This window comes from Loxodonta africana, chromosome 8 (genome assembly GCF_030014295.1).
Source record: "Loxodonta africana isolate mLoxAfr1 chromosome 8, mLoxAfr1.hap2, whole genome shotgun sequence".
NCBI classification, from domain to species: Eukaryota; Metazoa; Chordata; class Mammalia; order Proboscidea; family Elephantidae; genus Loxodonta; species Loxodonta africana.
The window spans coordinates 46,569,515-46,590,526 of record NC_087349.1 but is presented as its reverse complement, the minus strand read 5'-3'; the positions used below and the strand labels follow the sequence as shown (position 1 = coordinate 46,590,526).

The 21,012-nt window shown below is 39.0% G+C and overlaps 1 protein-coding gene and 1 non-coding gene across 2 annotated transcripts in view; both read right to left on the bottom strand.

Annotated features, from left to right (window-relative positions):
- CCDC146 (coiled-coil domain containing 146) overlaps window positions 1–19,175 on the bottom strand; it is a 163,263-nt gene extending 144,088 nt beyond the window's left edge. The window contains exons 1-2 of the mRNA XM_003407184.3: window positions 11,797–19,175; window positions 4,654–4,823 (exon numbers count right to left, since the gene is read on the bottom strand). Of these exons, the coding sequence (XP_003407232.2) occupies window positions 4,654–4,812 (159 nt within the window). The 5' untranslated portion in view covers window positions 4,813–4,823; window positions 11,797–19,175. The remainder of the gene's footprint in view (window positions 1–4,653; window positions 4,824–11,796) is intronic.
- Window positions 18,957–19,141, bottom strand: LOC111749793 (small nucleolar RNA U3). The gene has a single exon (XR_002784984.1). It is a non-coding gene; the product is annotated as a small nucleolar RNA U3 (small nucleolar RNA).
- Window positions 19,176–21,012: the final 1,837 nt, after the last annotated feature.

The following is a 21,012-nucleotide window of genomic DNA, read 5'->3' as shown; positions in this document are numbered from 1 at the left end:
ATACTAAGTCCAGCATTTTTTACTTCCTTAATATCTCTCCTATGTATAATCTCTCCTTTTTTTCCTATTGCCACTGCCTTGGTTCAGTCTCTCTTTACATCTTACCTTGGTCACTGAAATGGCATCCTAACTGGTGATGTGGTAGGAGAAGGGAGAGAACCAAGTGAAAGAATACAGGAGGACAATTAGGTTTGAGAGAAGAATAATGAATTTAGTTCCGAGCATGTTTAAGGTATGCTGGGATCATCCAGGTGAAGATATTATAGGTATATGCGTACATGGGTGTGGGCAAGGCTTAAGGACAGAAGCGTAGGTTCAAAGTAGAAACCATGGATATGGATGAAATATCCCCTCTCATGTCCTACTCTACCATCCATCTGTCAGTTTGTCATACTGTGGTAGCTTACACCACAGTTGCTATGATGCTGGAAGCTATACCACCAGTATTTCAAATACCAGCAGGGTCAGCCATGGGGGACAGGTTACAGTGGAGCTTCCACACTAAGACTAGGAAGAATAGCCTGGCAACCTACTTCTGAAAATTAGCCAATGAAAGCCCTATGGATCACAACAGAATATTGTCCGGTATAGCGTTGGAAGATAAGCCTGTTAGGCTGGAAGGCACTCAAAACTCACAATGGCTGCAACAATGGACTCGAGCATACCCACAATCATGAAGGTAGCACACAACTGAACAATGTTTCTTTCTGCTGTACATGAGGTTGCCATGTGTCTGAGCCAAGGTGAGGGAAATTAACAACAAATGCCCTAAACCAAACCAAAAACCAAATCCATTGCCGTCGAGTTGATTCCAACTCATATGCTCTACTGCCCCCCAAGAGTCTTTTCTGCATCACCTCAGTCCATAGTGATTGTTCCTCCCTTTCAGTCTGAATAACATTGTTTGCACCTTCCAGGTCCACAACCATATGCCTTTTGTTGACATTTAATATTTCAAGTTTCTTTTCCCCAAATTAAACTTCTAAAGGATCAAAAAAAAAAAAAAAAAAATCCAAACCTGTTGCCTTAAAGTCGATTCCGACTCATAGAGACCCTATAGGACAGAGTAGAACTGCCCCATCGGGTTTCCAAGGAGCACCTAGTGGATTTGAACTACCAACCTTTTGGTTAGCAGCTGTAGCTCTTAACCACTATGCCACCAGGGTTTCCTAAAGAATAGGAACTTTTTATATGTTTTTTATCCATGAATCTGCATGGTGTCTAGAACAATGCAACACACAAAACAAAGGAGGAGTTGATGGGATACATTTGGTTTCAGTAGCTTTAATAATAATGATAAACGACATTACTTAGAACAGCACCTGGCACATAGTGGGTGTTACATAAATATCTGTTAAATGAATTAACACTTAACGTCCCCTATTTCCCTTCAAAATCTTCTTGACATCTTAATTTGGCCAAATTTGACATGCAACTTAAAACTTGGATACAAATACTGCTATTTATTACACATTTTGTAAGAAGTCCAACAGTTCAGTTTTAAATATAAGCTGTCTCAGTGAAAAGGCCATGCATCCACAAACCTAGTCCATCTTCATCTACTCACTCACAATTGCTTGTATACACCCACATTCCACTTTTACAGAATTCTGTATTCTATTCCAACTCACACTTTTACTTCCTTAGTGTTTCCTCCTATTTCTAACTTTCCCTTGCACCTCCCAAATACCCCTGTACTTCCTTTTCTCTACCCCTTGGCTAAGGGAGGTCAAAGGCCTAACAACAATTGGTGCAACTGTCTTCATGAAATGAAGAGAAGGGAGGAGCTGACTGGCTCTTGGTGAAAAGAATAGAGCCAAAACACTTATGCCAAATTATTTCATGTTTTGATTCTGGCTCTTGACATTAAGACAAGAATGGTTCTATGGCTTCCAAGTACTGCAGAAGTTCAACATTTGACACTCTGGCACTAGACAGCTGAAGTCACATTTATAAATCGGTACTACTTCACATAACCACATATGGAAAGAGTGAAGTAGGAATCCTAACTTGGGGAATACCATGAAAGCTATAACTTATATTGCCCCTGCATGTGTGACAGCAACTAACATCATGCTTTGAAGAAAGAGGTGCACAAACTATTCCTTGAATGAATGGATTTTCTTAAAAAAAAAACACACACAGAAGGAACTTGGAAAATTTTACTGTGTATACATTATAACTTAACAAAAATTTTAAAGAGAAAAAGAAAATGGAAGCAGGGCCAAATTTTCAATGGAACAAGAAAAATTTGTGAAGTTCCAGGCCTCACAGTCAGGCAGTAATGGCAGAGCTGGGGAGCAGGTGTCCAACATTAACCCACACAGTATATTGATGGGAGTCCTGTGGCTTAGTTCCCAAGCATCACTTTGAACGTTTATCCCAAAGTGTCAGTTAACACCATATAGTTACTGCCCTGTTAGATCTTATTGCTTAATGTGATCATAGTATCAGTGGAGAATCCTAAATTTTCTATGCAAAATATTTTGTGAAGAGGTAGTCAATAAATATCTGCTAATGACTAAGTACCAAGTAACCAGTACAGCCTACAAATGCTGGAAGAGTAGAGAGGTGGGAAAAATCTCCGTGGGCTGACTGCTCAGGCAAAGTTTCCCTAAAGACATGGGACCTAAGCCGAGCTCTGAAAGATTACAAACAGATGTAGGGGCTTGAAAGAGTGGCCCATGAAAGTTTTTGTTAGTGGTTTTTTTTTTTTTTTTTCTTTCCTTTTTTCAGTCTTTTAGCTTATATAGCACAGTCTTTTAAGAGGCAATGTGATCAGGCAGGTTTATGTACAGCCATGATCTTACAGCATGCATTCAGGATATCGGCCAGTTTCCTTAGGCATTTGAGTCTATTACCTCTGAATAGGGGAAAGTTTCTGCTGAGGGAAACCAGCGCGAACAGTAAAATGTGATGGCCTAAGTGAACGATTAGATAATAATAGCAGGTTGGACCCAAATCACTATGAGTCAGAATTGACTCGACAGCAGTGGGTTTGGTTTTGGTCCACATGGCCTGGTGGCACAGTGGTTAAAGTGATTGACTACTAACTGAAAGGCCGGCAGTTTGAAACTGCCAGCAGCTCTGGTGAAGAAAGACGTGGCAGTCTGCTTCCACAGAGACTCACAGCCTTGGAAACCCCATGGGGTCGCTATGAGTCAGAATCAACTCGACGGCAAGTAATACTAGATGAAAACGGGACATCTATCTTTTTCAACTGAGTAGCACTAAGCCAGTTGTGAGATGAGCACTAATAACAATAAACACTGCAAGAGGCTTCTGGTTGCATCAATGTGATACCAAGCATCTGATTGTTTCTTTCAGTTTCCATCGGAACTCTTGGTGTTCTGTGGCTACAGCTGCTGTTTAGTCAGCTGAAGGAGGGCAACTTTATATAAAGTAGGGTTAAAAAGGCTTATAAGACTCAAAACTTGGAGGAATGTTGAAACAATTTAGAAAGTAATGCTATAGATGTCTATTAATAACAATATCCTAGTGGAATGTATTATGAAAATGAAAGGGCTCCCTGAAGTTGTCTAAATCAATGCTTTGTCCTGCCAAATTTTGCTGGTGTAGGAAACAGTTCTCATGCAGTAAGACTACCAATGTTGACAACGGTAATAAAATTACCAATGTTGACAACGGTAATAAACTTACCAATGTTGAAAGGGTAGGTGAGACAGTTATCTGACTATAATTGCAGGTTCTTCCACATTCACTTTATCAGGGGCTGGTCATGCCCATTGGTTAATAACCATAATTTTTGCATTCATGTGTGTTGAGAGCTCATGAAAGATTTAATAAATTGTTACACTGAGAATCAACATGCACTAGAAGTTGTTCTAAGTTCACCTTTGATGTCATAAAACAAACTTTTATCTTTGGCTTAAAAAACTTCAATATAATTTTTTTATTGTTAGTATGTATTTTGCAGAAATAAATAATTAAACTCTGGATTATTTTGATTTGATTGAAATTATTAAGGAGAGTGGTGTAGAAGTAGAAACTCTATTGCAAAGCTGGACATATGATAGATTTTTAGCAGAAATAGAGAACCCTATTCACTTAAAAATATTTAGAGGTATGCTATATATAGCTCAAGCATGACAAACAGTTGCATATGAGGTCAGTTATTTAAAAAAAAATACATAGGCATGTTCTAAATGTTCATCTTTTTAAAAATCAGGCAATGAGAATATATAACTTATCATTTTCCTCTTTTTGCTTCTCTAATGATGGGAAATAGAAAATTTCAGTGCTTACTCCATTGTAACTATCTTTAGTAGCAAATGTACATTCTTTCTATCATTACCTGACAAAATCTTTTATCCTCATTTTATTGAAGCACAGTTTATGATGCAATAAATTTCCTCTTTTACTTCATTTATCAACCCATGAAATAGACTTACCTGGCTGCACAAGTGCAAATGTTTATCATATGATAAAAGTATCGGAACCTACTCTGCTGCATTGTTCCAGGATTAAAGGACAACCTCTTAGAAAAGAGGGTAGGGACACTTTTGTTTTAAAGTGGTTCAAATGCCTATAAAATATATGTAATAAATGATTTTGATAAATAGCTCCATCTGAATTTTTAAGTATATGATGATGACTCAGGTCTTATTGTAGTAATACATACAAAGAGATTACCTCATGCAGAAAAAGGAAAGCTGGAGTCGTAGATAAATCAACAGACCGCTCATCTCGAAAGTTAGTTGTGGGTGCTACGGCATAAATAGGGTCTTCTTGATCCTTTACATCTTTCTTCTCTTCCTCTTCTTGTTCTGTGTCTGTACTACTGTCTCCCATTTCTCACAATTCTAAAATGAAATCATTCCATATTTAGCCATTTAGGAGTGTTTTCACTTACAAAGTGAAAGCAATGGAAAAACATTAAAGTGAGCAAAACTCAACTGGAATAGTTATTTTCCAATGAAGCTAGGCGTCAGTAAAGCTACTTGTAATCACGTTATTTGAAAAGGTTGCTTTGCTGTAAAGATGTTCTCTATTACTAGATTCGAAGCCATAATTCTAATCTTAAAAAAGAGGCTGTTTTTGGCATTAATCGGAAAATAAATCATATAATTTGAATGTAAGCTCCGTGAGGACAGAATTTTAGTTTTGTTCACTGAGTATTGTGGTAGGCACTCAATTACTCTTACTATGAATACAATGAATATAAACTTCACCCTTAAAATGTAACATAGAATTAATGCAAATTAATTCTGGTAAATAAAATTAACAGCCAGGCTGTGGTATGGGCATCTGCAAGGTGAGAGGGGTAGGAGCAGGCTCCTATGGAGCCAAGTCTAGGGAAACAATGAAACAGCAAGTTCTCTGTGGAGCCAAGTCTAGGGAAACAATGAAACAGCAAGTTCTATTCAGCAATGGTTGCAGCAGTGGTAGGAATGGTGAGCATCTGATCACAGGTTACAGACTCTTTCATCGTCATTTGAGTGCAAGGAACAAAAGGATTACACTGAGAATGCAAGCCAATATTAACCTAAACATTTATTAAACAAGTAGGCAGGAACCTCTCCAGCTATCCCATCAGGTTAATCATCCTTTCCTTTCTGATACCTTTAAAATCTATATCTTGTACGTACTTCTCTCATTGCCCTTAATATAATGTGATTTCTATTTTTATATTGTCTCCCTTATTAGAGTCCTGAGAACAGGCAGGGTATCTTATTTATCTCTGTAACTTAACACCTAGCAAATAGTACACAGAACCCTTAAAAATATTTGCCAAGGGAACAACCAAGTTCTTCTAGTCTTCTAATGTTTAAAAAAGAAAAAAAAAAATTGCAATTGAAAATAATTTGCTTGATTTTTCAGAATTAAAATGTTTAATTTTAGGTCAGTGAAGTAACAATAATTTATTCACTCCTTATTGGAAAGTTAGTTTGCCCCAAACCAAAGTCTCATGAGAGCAAAACTGAAGTTCTTCTGTGATTACTGTGGGAAACTGCTAATAATAGCTTCAAAAATGTTTCTTCTTCCCCAAATCATATTGACAGGGTCAGCTACATAATTTGCAGGGCCCAGAGCAAGATGAAAATGGAGGGCCCTTTGTTTAAAGAGAGCCCTGGTTGCACAGTGGTTAAAGTGATTGACTGCTAACCCAAAGGTTGTTGGTTCAAAACTACCAGTGGCTCTTTGAGAGAAAGATGTGGCAGTCTGTTTCTGTAGAGATTTACAGCCTCGGAAACCCTATGGGATCACTATGAGTCGGAATCGACACGATGGCAGTGGGGCTGGTGGGTTTTTGTTTAAGGAGCAAGGAAAAAAAAAAAATTTTATTACTTATAAATATAAGAGTAATAGCGATACATGACTAACAACATAAACTTACAAATTACAAGAAAATTAATTTTTTGGTGTTATAATTTTATATAATACAATAAATAACTTTACTAATGTGATATCTTGTTTGATCATAAGATTTTTTTTTTTTGGCTCTCTTTTCTGCAAATTCATTTATTAAGTCATCAAAATTTATACTTTTGGCAACCTCATTTTCAATTGGTTTAGCTGAAAATAATGGTCATTGCTCTAAGCAAATGCAAGATTGCAAATAATTTTTGCGAATTTTTAATTTGGAGAAGAATTTTTCTACAGATACATCTATTGCTAGAACGGTTAAAGTGTTTTATAAGCTATGATAACATTTGGATAAATTTATAATAAATTATTTCAGAATATATTTAGATTTAATGATTCTCATGGAACAATCTTTTTAAAAAGATTTAACTCTTCATACAAATCAATTTTATTCAAGTGTCAATTAATTTTAATGTAAATTTATTCAACATTAATTTTAAAGTTTCCTCTGACATTTCCTGTAATTTGTAGAGGTTGTGCAAGAACTCAAATAGTGCTCTACGGCTTGTAGCGACAAGCTGTCCCTCTGACTCTGTGGTATTCAACCAACTGCGGATTGAAAGAAAAAAAAGAAAGTTCCAAAAAGCAAAACTTGAATTTGTGGAAAGTGAGCACTATGCTGAATCCATGAGAATGAGGTGATGTGTAGGCATCCCCTGCTGTAGCCTCCCACGATTTCACAGATCCTCATTCTCTCTCCAGCACTTGTCGTTTGAGCATTGTTCTCCTCGGGTCTCGTTTGTTCACTACTTGTGTTGTGTGCACCCTTTGTTTGTGTGAAAAAATGGCTCCTACAAAGCAATTAAGTGGTCAAAACAATCCTTCAAAGGCTAAGTGTGAGGAGGTTGAGCAGAGAAGAGGAAGGAGTTCAAGGCTAGTAACAGATGGCTGGTTAGCTATGTAAACCACCACAACCTCCAGAACTTCAAGATCACATGCAAATCTCATCAGCTGACGCCCAGGCAGCATCAGTGTTCCCAGAAGAGCTCAAGAAACTCATAGAAGAGACAGGCTACCTTCCAGAGCAGGTCTTCACTTATGATGAAATAATGATTTACATAGCATTTGCACTGTATTAGGTATTATAGATCATCTAGAGATGATTTAAAGTATATGGGAGGATGTGCATAGGTTATATGCAAATACTACTACACCATTTCATATAACAGACTTGAGCATCCTTGGATTTTGGTATCTGCGGGGGTCCTGGAACCAAACCCCCATGGACAGTGAGGAACGACTATAATTCGAAACCTCTGTTTATGCATTCTATCACTGTGTCTTCAATTATAAAATGCAATTTTTTGTCATCCTTACTAATACTTGGATCATTCAAAGCTTCATACGAAAATAGCGTTCTTTCTGCCAAATGCAATGATCTCTAAATTTAATTTCTATTTCTAAGCCTGTGGATATTTGATTTGCAATGTTGCAGCAGGTTTCAAAACTAGTGATTTTAAACTCTTTGAAGAATTCTAACAACTCCCTGATATGCTCTATTGCAATATCCACGTGTTTGCTCTTATTTTTTAATACTTTACTGACAAAGTTTACTGTACGAGCAACAACAGTTCCTGTCTCGATGCTCAGGCTGGAGAGTTAATATCTGTGCAGATGCCACAGGGACAGGCTTTCAAGGACCGGCCTCCCACTGTGAGTCCCAGAGCTGTCTCCATGCAGGGCCCCTTCTTTCTCCTGAGACAGTGGCTGCTGAGGCTGCCCCACTACTTCTGTTGTCACACAGCTTCTGCTACTATTGCCACTGTTACTGCCACTGATCTGGATCCATGTCCTGGCCTGCTGCCTTGGGATCTCATGGTGCCCCAAACTGCCCTGAGGTCTGCACACCAGGCCACCATGCCAACTGCTCAATACTTGTGCTGCCTGCCTTGGCCACAGGCTCAGGCCTGCACATGTGCACACTGCCACCTGGCCTATTTCTGCTTCTCATGTACATGCTCAATTGTCCTATCAGACTTCACTTACAAAATATGAGTTCAAAGATAAAATTATTAAGAATTTCAAGTGTAGGGTCCCTCTGAGAGCAGGGCCCTGTGTGACTGACTGCACAGGTCACACACCTGTGCAATATATAGCATACTGGCCATTGATTTGCTCATGTATTCAAGTAGTCCCACAGCAGTTTCTAAAAGGTCCTCTGCATTGGTTGCAAGGTCTCCACTAGTCCATTTTGATGGTAGTGGGATGGCTGCCCTTCTGGGAGACAGAGAGCTTGTAAGGTGTCTCCACTGCATTAAAGAATGCTAATTCTTACCATCTGCTCTTTTGATCTCTGAAATGTATGAATCTGCACTCAATCAACAGAACAGTGTACCAGCGCTCTTCTCTCGCCAGAGAAAATAACTCAAATTGCAATAATTTTAAGGGCCAGGTCTTCTGTTAAATATGTATCCTCCCATGTGTATCTTATTAGATTAGCCACTGCTTGATGATTTCCTTAATATGGAAAACATGTTCGAAAATATGAAGCCAGAAGGCCTGGTAGGTTCTGGGTCTTGCATTTATTAGTCAAGTGGCCACAGGTATGCCATTTATACATTGAGTCTGTTTCCTCTTCTCTAAAATGGGAATAACAATAACTTTTCTGTTTCAAAAAGAAGATGCACAGATAAAATATGATAATTCATTTTGACTCCTGGCTTCTACTTTGCTATCTCCAGTTTTCTTCTACAGACATAAATTATAACATGTACTTGTTTTCATCCTCCTGATGCAAGAATACTTGATAGGTGGTAGCATTTACTCCCATCAGGAGGCACAAAATGTCTGGCTGTCTTTCTTCATGTGATAACAGCCATTAATATATGGACTTCCTTCCTTTAATGCGTATCTTTTTTTTTTTTTTTTTCAATATCATAAAGCAGTTTTAAAAAAGAACCTATTGTTATTAAGGCATCAGAACACTTTACATCTAGGGAGCAATCACAATTCATTGTTTAAAACTTTGGAAAGCTGGAAATAATTTGGCTATATATCTAGATTGTTTGTGTACATAAGCTAAACTATGTATATACTCAATCATTTCATGGATAAAAAATAGCAAATGTTAATGACTATTCCAGAAAAAAATTTCCTTCAGCACATTACACCCCATCTGTTATTTTAAAATTTTTAATTAAGAAAAATTTCAAATGTAAACAAAAGTAGAACAATATGCACAACTAAGTAAATTTCTGTGATTTTTAGGGCTAGCATATTTATCTGTTTGTTTTTAATAACTATGTAAAATACTTACATGGTTCTAAAGTTAAATCTACAAAACAAGGGATTCTTGGAGAGATAAAGCTTCTATTCCTGTACTCTTTTCCTATTCCTTCCTTTCCTTTAGAGGTAAAATGTTCTTTAAAAGTTTATTCTTCCATTTTCCTTTTAGGACACACACATGCAGAAATTCCTCCCTCCCCCATTTTTTAGATAAATTGAACCATACTATACTCATCGTCTACCCTGCTTTAACTTTGTTTTTCACTGAATAATATATCCTGAAGAACACCATACTAATATACAGAGATAGTCCTCATTCCTTTTCACAGCTGCAGAGCATACCTTTGCATAGATGCAGTATAAGTTATTCAAGCATCCCTATTTATAGACACATGGGTTGTTTCCAGTTTTCTGCTATTATAAATAATGTTGCCGTGTATAGTACAACAGTTATTTAAATATATTTAATGGCCCTTAGAATCTTTATAATCAAGATAGCATTAACTTTGAAAACTTAGGTTCGGGCAGTCCTCTCAAAGCACTGCACCTTTAAATGGTGCAGCAACCTGAGCTACAGAAGATGGTACCTTGCTGAACTTGCACAATTTCCTCAGTTATGTGAAGTTTTCAATTTCTGTTATCCTGAAAACAGTGTGAGTATTTTAAAGCAGTTAAAGCATTTTACATAGGGAAACAATAAAAAGACACTACAGCAGAGTTCTGACAGACATTATCAGACAAACTTCAACTCTTAGGAAAGAAAGCAGAGTGAGTGGGAAAGTAAGAAAACACAACAGACGCAAATACAAAAGACTCACGTGAATAAAAACCTAAACCACCAATTAATGTAATTCAATAATAGGAAGGAAAAGGTTTAAATAATAACAAAGTTTAACAGATAAAACAATAAATATTCAAGGCTTAGTTATATAGGACTGCAATGCCCTTTGTATTAATGTTACCTTACTGTAGGCAATTTGAATAATTGATAGTGGTAAATAAGACAACGGAATAAAATATATTCTCAGGCTACAGTGATATAAACAAGAAAATACTTATAAAACACCTTATATTCCTGGTGTAGGAAGAACTACATAGCTGTGAAGTATTCTAGTTTTAGAGACTTGTATCTCCAGAAAAGCTAAATCAATTAAGGAAATATTTATTGAGTTCTTCTGTGAAAACCAAGAATCTGCAAAGATGAGGTTCTTTCCCTCAGTGATTACAATCTAATGAGGAAGCAAGACAGAGAAATAACTAGCTCTGTGTCATTCAAGGCAGAGTAAAATAAAACCAAATACAAATCAATGTTCTTACCAAGGTAGATAAGGCTTACCTACAGTTGCTCGTGGCCTGGAATTTGGACTTTAATTTGTAGGTATTGTGAGTCACTATATTTTTCATAAAGAGAAGTAATCTGAGTTTGTAAAGATGCTGGTGACAATGAAAAGAATGGTTTAGAAACTGGGTAAATTTGGAGGAAAGGAGCCAACCATTATGCTAGTGGCAGAGGATAGATATAGTGGTGAGCAAAATCAGACAAAATCCACGCTCTCAGGGAGCTAACAGATTGGTGGACAAGACACTAATCAAAGAATCACACAGATAAATTAAAAAAAAAAATTGTAACTGAAATTAAAAAAAAAAACCCATTGCCACTGAGTCAATTCCAACTCATAGCGACCCTACAGTGACCCTATAGATCAGAGCAGAACTGCCCCATAGGATTTCCAAGGGTATAATCTTTATGGAAGCAGACCGCCACATCTTTCTCCAGCAGAGCGGCTGGTGGGTTTGAATCACCAAACTTTCGGTTAGCAGTCGAATGCTCAACTACTGCACCACCAGGGCTCCCTGTAACTGCAATACCAAACCAAATCCAGTGCCATCGAGTCGATTCCGACTCACAGCGACCCTGTAGGACAGAGTAGAACTGCCCTATAGAGTTTCCAAGGAGCGCCTGGCAGATTCGAACTGCTGACCTCTTGGTTAGCAGCCGTAGCTCTTAACCACTACGCCAACAAGGTTTCCTATAACTGCAAGAGGTGCTATGAAAGCATGGCCCACAGCAGCAGGGTTGCTATGCATTGCACACTTCCAGGGGGCACCATTCCCATAGCAAATTCTGCAGTGAAGCAGCCTGACTAGAAGGTTAGAGGATGAGAGCCTGAGCCGAAGCAGTACCATGCTATGCTGTAGGAGTCTGAAGAACGGAGAAATGGTCTCACCAGGCTTTCTAGAGGTCTTATTTCCTTCCTGGAAGGAAGAGCACATGAACTGAGCTTTGATACAGAGAAACAAAAGCCCAATGAAGGAAAAAGGAAGCATTATATAAAAGCTTATCACAGAAAAAATACTTAACTTCTCTATTACCACATTTCATCTAGGGATTAGAAAGTAAAGCCAAAATAGGAAGCTTCACAGAGGATAATTTAGCAATAAACATTGCAGAGCATGTCTTGTTTTGTAAGACACACCACTACTTCCTCTTCTCTAAAGCTAAACATAGGTGATCCCCACTTTCTTTTGATTTGAACTGTTAAGGAAACTTTTGTTGACAGTTACAAGAAGTGTGTGCAAAAAACAAATACACGCTCCAGAGAACCTGTTAGCACTAGTGAATGGGGCAAGGTACACAGACGGTGTGACCTCTTCAAAGTAATACGGCAATGCTTGCTTTAAGAAGGATGTAGCAGGAAACCACGTTGTCTTTCGATATTACTCATCACTGAACGAGTGCAAGGCTTACTCCTTTTAGAATAGCAGGGTGTAATGTAAAATCAAACATAACGTTGCTCTCCAGGCTCCACACGGGACCTGAGCTTTTCCTTTTGTAAAGGCGCTCCTCTAACTGCCCCAGAAACATGATTGTGTACTCTGCTCCCTAGGAGCTCACTGTCATAGAAGATTAACTTCATGGCTGTTTGTATAGCAACTTCAGAGCCAGACCTCTGGGAGGAAGGGAGAAGTCTGGAACACTTCCATTTTTTTGTTGTTGTTGCTGTTTGTTTTCAGTTACATAATATACTAAAAACCATAGAAATGTCAAAACAGGGTTGCAAAAATTGTGGTACATTTAAAGTTGTACAAGTGCCTCTCAATCCTGTCAGTTGGTTTCTGTGATTACGTGTATACTCTTTAGGAGATAATATTAAAAGTAGACATTTAAGGTTATTCCTGAGAGGACTCTCGTCCACACTATGACAGGCTCAGAACGCTGAGCAGCTAGTCTGACATGCAGCAGACCTTCACTTCAGATCCATTTACTGGATGACAACAACAACAACATCAGAGATTACCAATTTGACAGTCCTAAATGCAACAGAAACAGTTATTGCACATATTCACGCTAGATTTTTTACTCAATGTACAGTTACACAATACTCATTATTATGCTAAGACAAGATTAGACTGGAAACATTTTTTTAAAGACATTGATACAGATTTCAGGTTGTTTTTAAAAAGAGGGGGAAAATAGCTTTGTCAAAAAATCAAACCACAACTACTTTCTGTTCCTAAAAAAACAAAACAGCCTCTCAAAAAACAATTCTGCAAAAACCCCATTCAGACAGAAAAAAACGAAAACCTCTGCAGTAAGTATGTACAGACAAAATCTGCCCATAATTGAGGTTTTAAAGTAACAATTTGGTTTGGACTACCTTTAATTAAAAACTCACATACACAAAGCAGAAAACTCTAAAAGGAAGCTTCAAATGTATATCTACCCTTTAAGAAAATGTTCATATGTATTAGAAAGCTAAAGCTTAAATTGAGCTCATGTATAACCAGTGATGAACCTTGTACCTGCCCAGGGTCACAGAGAACCTAAGGGTATCTTATGGGATAAGCTTCCCTGGGAGATGGAAGAATGCTGAGAGTGCTCTAGGCCTATTCCTTCCTCATTTCACTACCCTCTTGCCTCCTTCTGCCCACTCCCTTCCCACTCCAAACACAGATCCAAGAAGTGTTATCCCTCTTCAAAACTTCTTACGTTTTTCTTCTTCTCAGAAACTTACATAGCCAAAGTGAGCTCTATGTTACTCACTTCTGAGTAGGTACAACATATGGATGGGCGGAGTGGTAGTTCAGTGGTAGCATTCTCACTTTCCATGTGACAGACCCAGGTTGCACCTCATGAGCAATCACCACCCGTCTGTCATTGGAGGCTTGTGTATTGCCATGATGCTGAATAGGTTTCAGCAGAGCTTCCAGACTAAGACAGGCTAGGATGAAAGGCCTGGTGATATACTTCTGAGAATCAGTCAGTGAAAAGCCTATGGACCACAACTACCCAATCCTGCTGTGCACGGTGTCGCCATGAGTGGTGGACAACTTTTTGACAGTTAGCAACAAAACAACATATAGAGTCACGATGGGAAGCATCATCCTTGTGGCAGAACTGTCATATAACAGATGTGATTTTGTCTTCACCATACCCTCCTGATTGCCCTTGGCAGCATGCTGCCACTCTGCACTCCTGCCCAGTGATCACTTACCTGTGCACCCTAATAATAACATTTGTATGTTGTTGTTATGTGCTGTTGAGTTGATTCCAACTCATAGCAACACTATATGACAGAGTAGAACTGCCCTATAGGGTTTCCTCAGCTGTAGTATTTATGGGAGCAGATAGCCAGGTCTTTCTCTCCTGAGGAGCCAGCTACTGGAGGGCTCAAACCACCAAACTTGCAGTTAGCAGTTGCATGCTTAACCATCGTGCCACCAGAGCTACTTAACGTTTGTAGGGTCACTTATAATTTAAATAAAGCTCTTCCTCATATTATTTCACTTAATCCTTACAACAACCATGTTCCATAAGAGTTAATATTATCTCCATATTATAGAAGAAGAAGCTGTTGGTCAGAGAGTATAAATGAAGTACCCAAGAACACACAGAAATAAAGAGCAGCATCTCTTTGAACCCATGTTCCCTGGCTCCACATCTCTAACTCTTTTCCATTACACCATATAGGACTCTCTTCATGGCCTTAGCAAAGCCCTTTCTTCTTGGCCTCGAGTAGCAGGAAGCAGGATCAAAGGCACAGAAAGGCTGATGGACTTCAATTTTGGTCATGCCAACAGTTTAAGATAGGATCCTTTTGGCAAAGAGCTGGAAAACACAGTGTAAATCATTTAGAGACTAATTCTTACAAAAAAAAAAAAAACAAACTTGCTGTCAAGTCAATTCTGACTCATAGGGACCCTATAGAACACAACAGAACTGCCCCCCTAGGGTTTCCAAGGAGCACCTGGTGGATTTGAACTACTGATCTTTTGGTTATCAGCCGAGCTCTTAACCACTATGCCACAAGCATTTCCACTAATTCTCACAGAAAACGAAAACCAAATCCATTGCCATTGAGTCGATTCCGACTCATAGTGACCATATAGAACAGAGTAGAACTGCCCCATAGTGTTTCCAAGTAGCCCCTGGTGGATGCAAACTGCCATCTTTTTGGTTAGCAGCTGAGCTTTTTTTTTTTTTTTAATTTTTATTGTGCTTTAAGTGAAAGTTTACAAATCAAGTCAGTCTCTCATAGAAAAATTTATATACGCTTTGCTATATACTCCTAATTGCTCTCCCCCTAATGAGACAGCTTGCTCCTTCCTTCCACTCTCTCTTTTCGTGTCCATTCTGCCAGCTTCTAACCCCCTCTGCCCTCTCATCTTTCCTCCAGATAGGAGACGCCAACATAGTCTCAAGTGTCTACTTGATCCAAGAAGCTCATTCTTCACCAGCATCTTTTCCTATCCCATTGGCAAGTCCAATCCCTGTCTGAAGAGTTGGCTTTGGGAATGGTTCCTGTCTTGGGCCAACAGAAGGTCTGGGGGCCATGACCACAGCGGTCCTTCTAATCTCAGTCAAACCATTAAGTCTGGGCTTCTTATGAGAATTTGGGGTCTGCATTCCACTGCTCTCCTGCTCCCTCAGGGTTTTTTTGTTTTGTTCCCTGTCAGGGCAGTCATCGGTTGTAGCTGGGCACCATCTAGTTCTTCTGGTCTCAGGATGATGTAGTCTCTGGTGTATGTGGCCCTTTCTGTCTCTTGGGCTCATAATTACCTTGTGTCTTTGGTGTTCTTCTTTCTCCTTTGATCCAGGTGGGCTGAGACCAATTGATGCATCTTAGATGGCTGTTCGCTAGCATTTAAGACCCAGACGCCTCTCTCCAAGGTGGGATGCAGAATGTTTTCTTAATAGATTTTATTATGCTAATTGACTTAGATATCCCCTGAAACCATGGTCCCCAAACCCCACCTCTGCTACACTGGCCTTCGCAGCATTCAGTTTATTCAGGAAACTTCTTTGCTTTTGGTTTAGTCCAGTTGTAGCAGCTGAACTCATAACCACTACACCACTAGGGTTTCCGCCAATTCTTATAGAACAGTGATTATTAAGCAGTTCATGAGGTGGTAAGACTGAGCTACAAAGAACAATGGGCAACAGAATGTGTTGTTATAATTACAAACCAAAAGAAAACCTTAACAAACACAGTGGGGCAAGAAACACTGGTCTTATATCTGTAATAATTTACAGTCATTCTTTAAGTCCATTCAGGCTTTAGGAATTCAAAGAGTTCCTTAATAGTTTCCAAACAAGGTAGTAGTGAGCACGAGCTAAGAGTTCCAAATCCTGTGGGAAGTTTGAAAGGCCCAAGTAGGTCTGAAGCTGACAATCTTCCAGAAGGTCGGTAAAGCAGAGATTCTTTATGTCTGAATGCAGCCTAGACTCCTCACAAGTCCTCGGTCTTGCTATGAAAATGTACATGCTTTTCAAAGTTCACTTTCCTCCTTGCTTGAATTTTTTAAAAATGATATAAAGAAGGAAATGCGTAACATTACAATAGTCTATATCTTATCTAATTAGGCAGCTACCTTGCAAACCTGCTCTTTCATCTACCACTTTCATTCCCTCACACTGTGGTCAGTATGAACCGTGGGCCTACGCAGGTCTGTTTCCTTAGCAAAGAACTTCATGAAATATGTGGCTATTATGGCTCCCCATCAGCAGCAACCCAGCTTCCTTTCTCCCTCTTCCTCCTCCTGGTATTTCACGCGAGACTGGGAAAAATGGCTTTAACTTAGTCTAGCAGGATGACAGCATAAAGCCAAAAACCAAATCCATTGCCATTGAGCTGATTCCAACTCATAGACCCTATAGGACTGCCCCATAGGGTTTCCAAGGAACGGCTGGTAGATTCAAACTGCTGACCTGTTTTGGTTAGCAGCCAAGCTCTTAATCACTGGACCATGAGAGCATAGTGTAAGGGAAATGAAGTTTGCCAATTTAGGCTTGAATCTCATTCCACCTCGTCCTATATGGGGTTGGTCAAGATATTCAACCTCTAAGTGCCTGTTTCATAACTTCAAAATGACTTTAAGAGTTGTCGTGAAGATTAAATGGAACAAGGCATGTTAAGTCTCAGCCCAGAGTCCAGTACACAGTCCTCAATAAATGTTAGCTCCCTCTCACCACTGCTTTGTTTTTTTGCTCTCATTTATAATATGTCTTAAGTTATTCCAATGGGAAACAAATAAACAAACAGAGGTCTGCCTAGGGTTGGACCAAATTTCAGGAATCTCTAGGGTGGAAAAGATGATTTGGGTCCCCTCTAGCATAAATTTGTCCTAGAGTACTCCTTTGAGCTTTGATGTGAGAGTCCTGGTAGACCGAATATTTAAACCTGCTATGTGATATTTAAATAAGAGAGACAGAACACTGGGCACTGGGGCGGGGAGAAAGGAAGCAACACAGTTAAATAAAAATCCTTAAAAGATTACATATGAAATCTGAGTCAGGGTCAGAGCCAGCCTTAGACAATTAGTGAAGTAGGCAAAATTCCCTCTTTCGTGTCTAAAAGTTTCATAGCCTTCTCTTTTTGTTGCGTAAGTATTTCCTGTTCTCAGGCTTCCCCTGGCCCTGGGAAGATTTCTACTTTAGTCTACCTCTCCCTAAAGAGTAGCCCTTACACAGTTTCTTTCTTTCCTTTAAAGGGAAAAGTTCGCACATTAACCATAAGAGTTGGGAGAATATTTACCATGATAGTTTCCCTATCTTTACATTGAAAGAAATTAAAATTGAAAATAAACAAACCTCTCTCTGAGCTAGGGAACAAGGAGAATTGGTCAAGAAACAAATTGGCATGGGCCCCTAAAGTACCCTGCCTACTAAGGACAAATCCTAGGAAAGGAAATGGTAGAACTTTCAGATGAGCTTGTACATTCAAGACTATCCAGGGGATAATGTGCTTCCTTTCCCAGAAAGGACTTGGGGAAAGTTGAAGCGAGTTCACAGAATGGGTGGGAGAGGTGTTGAGAGGTGTTGAGGCTGGCTGAGAGCACTGGTACACCCAAGAACCCTTGAAGTTGTGACAAAAGATTACTGCCTCTGAAAGCTGAGAACCAGATGAGCATGCAGATATGTCAGAAGACGTCAGCAGGGAGACTCACACCTAAGACCCAGATAGACGCGTATCTCAGGAAGAGCTAATGTGGTCATTGACCAATGACAAGACAACTGACCTGAGAGTACCACTTAATGACCCTGAACAAATATCTCATGCCCAGGAGGGGAATAAGAAAAGGGAATTGTAAATTAAGTACTTTAAAAAAATTATATGTTTATTATTATTTTTAGGAAAACAAAAATCCATGGACAAGTTTTATTAACACATGCTATTTAAAACAGAAAATAAACTGATATGTCACTGGCACAGGAAAAGACAAAACAGAAAAATTAAGTTAAAACAGAAACGAGTATAGGTAAGACCTAAATAGTTATTGGTGGTTGCTGTCCAGTTGATTGGGGCTCATACTGACCCCATGTGGCAGAGTAGAACTGCTCTATAGGGTTTCCAAGACTGTGACCTTTTAGAAGCCGAACACCAGGCCTTTCTTCTGAGTAACTCTAAGTGGGTTCGAACCTTCTAGCTAGTAGTTGAATGCTTAACTGTTTGTGCCAGCGAGGGACTCCTAAATAGTTACGGGGATGGGGATAAGTATATGTCAAGGAGAGTTTTTCAAGTCACTAGGGAAAAGATCTTCAGATAATTATAGCCCGTATGGGAAAACTCACCCCTGTGTAAAAAAAAGCACAACAGTTAAGAGAATCAATCATATCTACCCAGACAGATATGAAATGTAGGGGTGGGGGGTGCATTGTCAACAGTGATAAATCATATGTTTAAAATATTTATTTTTAACAGTAAAGGTGCCTATAGGATATTATTTCAAAAACAGGAAGTAAACAAAATACAAAATCTAAAAACTTTAAACCTGTTAAAAGGTAAAAAATATAAAAGATAAAGAGACAGTGATTTTACTAACCAGCACTAATGAACAAAGAAACCACTCAGCCTGTTCTCTCTCCCAGTCATTGAGAAGTGGTAGTTGTTGCCAGGCAATACCACAAGCCAGCCTCTGGCTCGGGAGAGAGCACTACAGCTCATCATCTGGGTTTCCAATGCCCTGTATGTTCAGAAACATTTCTTTAGTAACATACAACAGCAGTAATCTCTGAAAGTATAGTCTTAATTGGCCTGAACGCTCCTCAGGTTGGTGTTAAAACGTGCACATTTTCTGAGGAATGGGCTGATTATAATCTCATTGACCACTTGGAGAAAAAGTACTGCGATAGACTCTCCTAGAAAACACCTTTAAACAACTACTTGCTTTAGAAAGTAGTTGTCGTTAGCTGCTGTCAAGTCAGCTCTGACTCCTGGCAACCTCGTGTACAACAGAATGAATTGTGGCCCGGTCCTGCACCACCTTCACAATCCTTGGTATGCTCAAGCTCACTGTTGTGGCCACTGTGTATTCTGAGCGCCTTTCAACCGAGGGGGCTCATCTTACAGTAATATACCAAACAGTAATTCTGTTGTGATCCATAGGGTTTTCATTAGCTAATTTTCGAAAGCAGATCTCTAGACCTTTCCTCCTAGTCTGTTACAGTCCGGAAGCTCTGCTGAAACCTGTCCACAATAGGTGACCTTGCTGGTATTTGAAATACTAGTGTCATAGCTACCAGCATCATAGCAACACACAAGCCACCACAATACAACAAACCAACAAATGGGTGGTGGACCACTTGCCCTTGAGTCCACTCCAACTCATGGTGACATTATGTGTGTCAGAGTAGAACTGTGCTCCACAGGGCTTTTTAAAAATTTTAATTTATTGTTGTTGTTGCATAGGGCTTTCAATGGCTGATTTTTTGGAAGTAGATCACCAAGCCTTTCTTCCGAGGTGCCTCTGAGTGGCCTTGAACAGTCAACTTTTTAGTCAGCAGTGGAGCACATTAACTGTTTGTACCACCCAGGGACTCTCAGAAAGGATCCTAGATTCTGTTAAGTACAATTTTATTAAGAAATTTTGGGTCTCCAAATTCCTAATTAGCACAGCATAACCAACAGCCAATCACAAGCAATTATCTGTTGTTTTTTTTAATTTCTCATTCAAAAATTTACACACATATTGTTTTGTGACATTGGTTGCAATCCCCACAATGTCACAGTACACGCCCCCTTTCCACCCCAGGTTCCCTATGCCCATTTGTCCAGCTGCTGTCCCTTCCTGCCTTCTTTTCTTGCTTTTGGACAGGAGTTGCCCATTTTGTCTCATGTATTTGATTGAACTAAGAAGCACGTTCCTCACGTGTGTTATTTCTTGTTTTACAGGCCTATCTAATCTTTGAAAAGTGGGTTTTGGGAATGGTTTTAGTTCTGGGTTAGCAGAGTGCCTGAGGGCCATAGTTTTGGGGGTTCCTCCAGTCTCTGTCAGACCGGTTAAGTCTGGTCTTTTTTCATGAATTTGAATTCTGTTAAAAAAAAATCATATTTATTAAGGTACAATTTACATGTAGTAAAGCTCATCAGTTTTGAGTGTACAATTTGATGAGTTTTACAAATATTGACAGTTGTGAAATTACTACCACAAACATTTACATCACTCCAAAAGTTCCTTCGTGCCCCTTTAGAGTCAATCCCCTACCCTCACCCCAGTACCTAGTAACTATTAATAGTTTTACCTTTCCTAGAATTTCATGTATCAGAATCATAGATGCATCTGGCTTCTTTCAACTAGCATAAGGTTTCTCAGGTTCATCTATGTTGCTATGGAGGATCCATTTTTTATTCCTTTTATTGCTGAATACTATGCCATTGAATAAATATACCACAATTTATTTGCCATTGACCAACTGGTAGACATTTGACTTGTTTCCAGTTTTGCACTACTATGAATAAAGTTGCTATGAACATTTGAGCACAAGTCTTAATGTGAACATGTGTTTTCATCTCTCTAGGGTAAATACATAGGACTGAAATTGCTGGGTCATATGCTAAGTGTATATTTAATTTATAAGAAATTGCCCAATTGTTTTCCAAAGTGGCTGTACCATTTTTC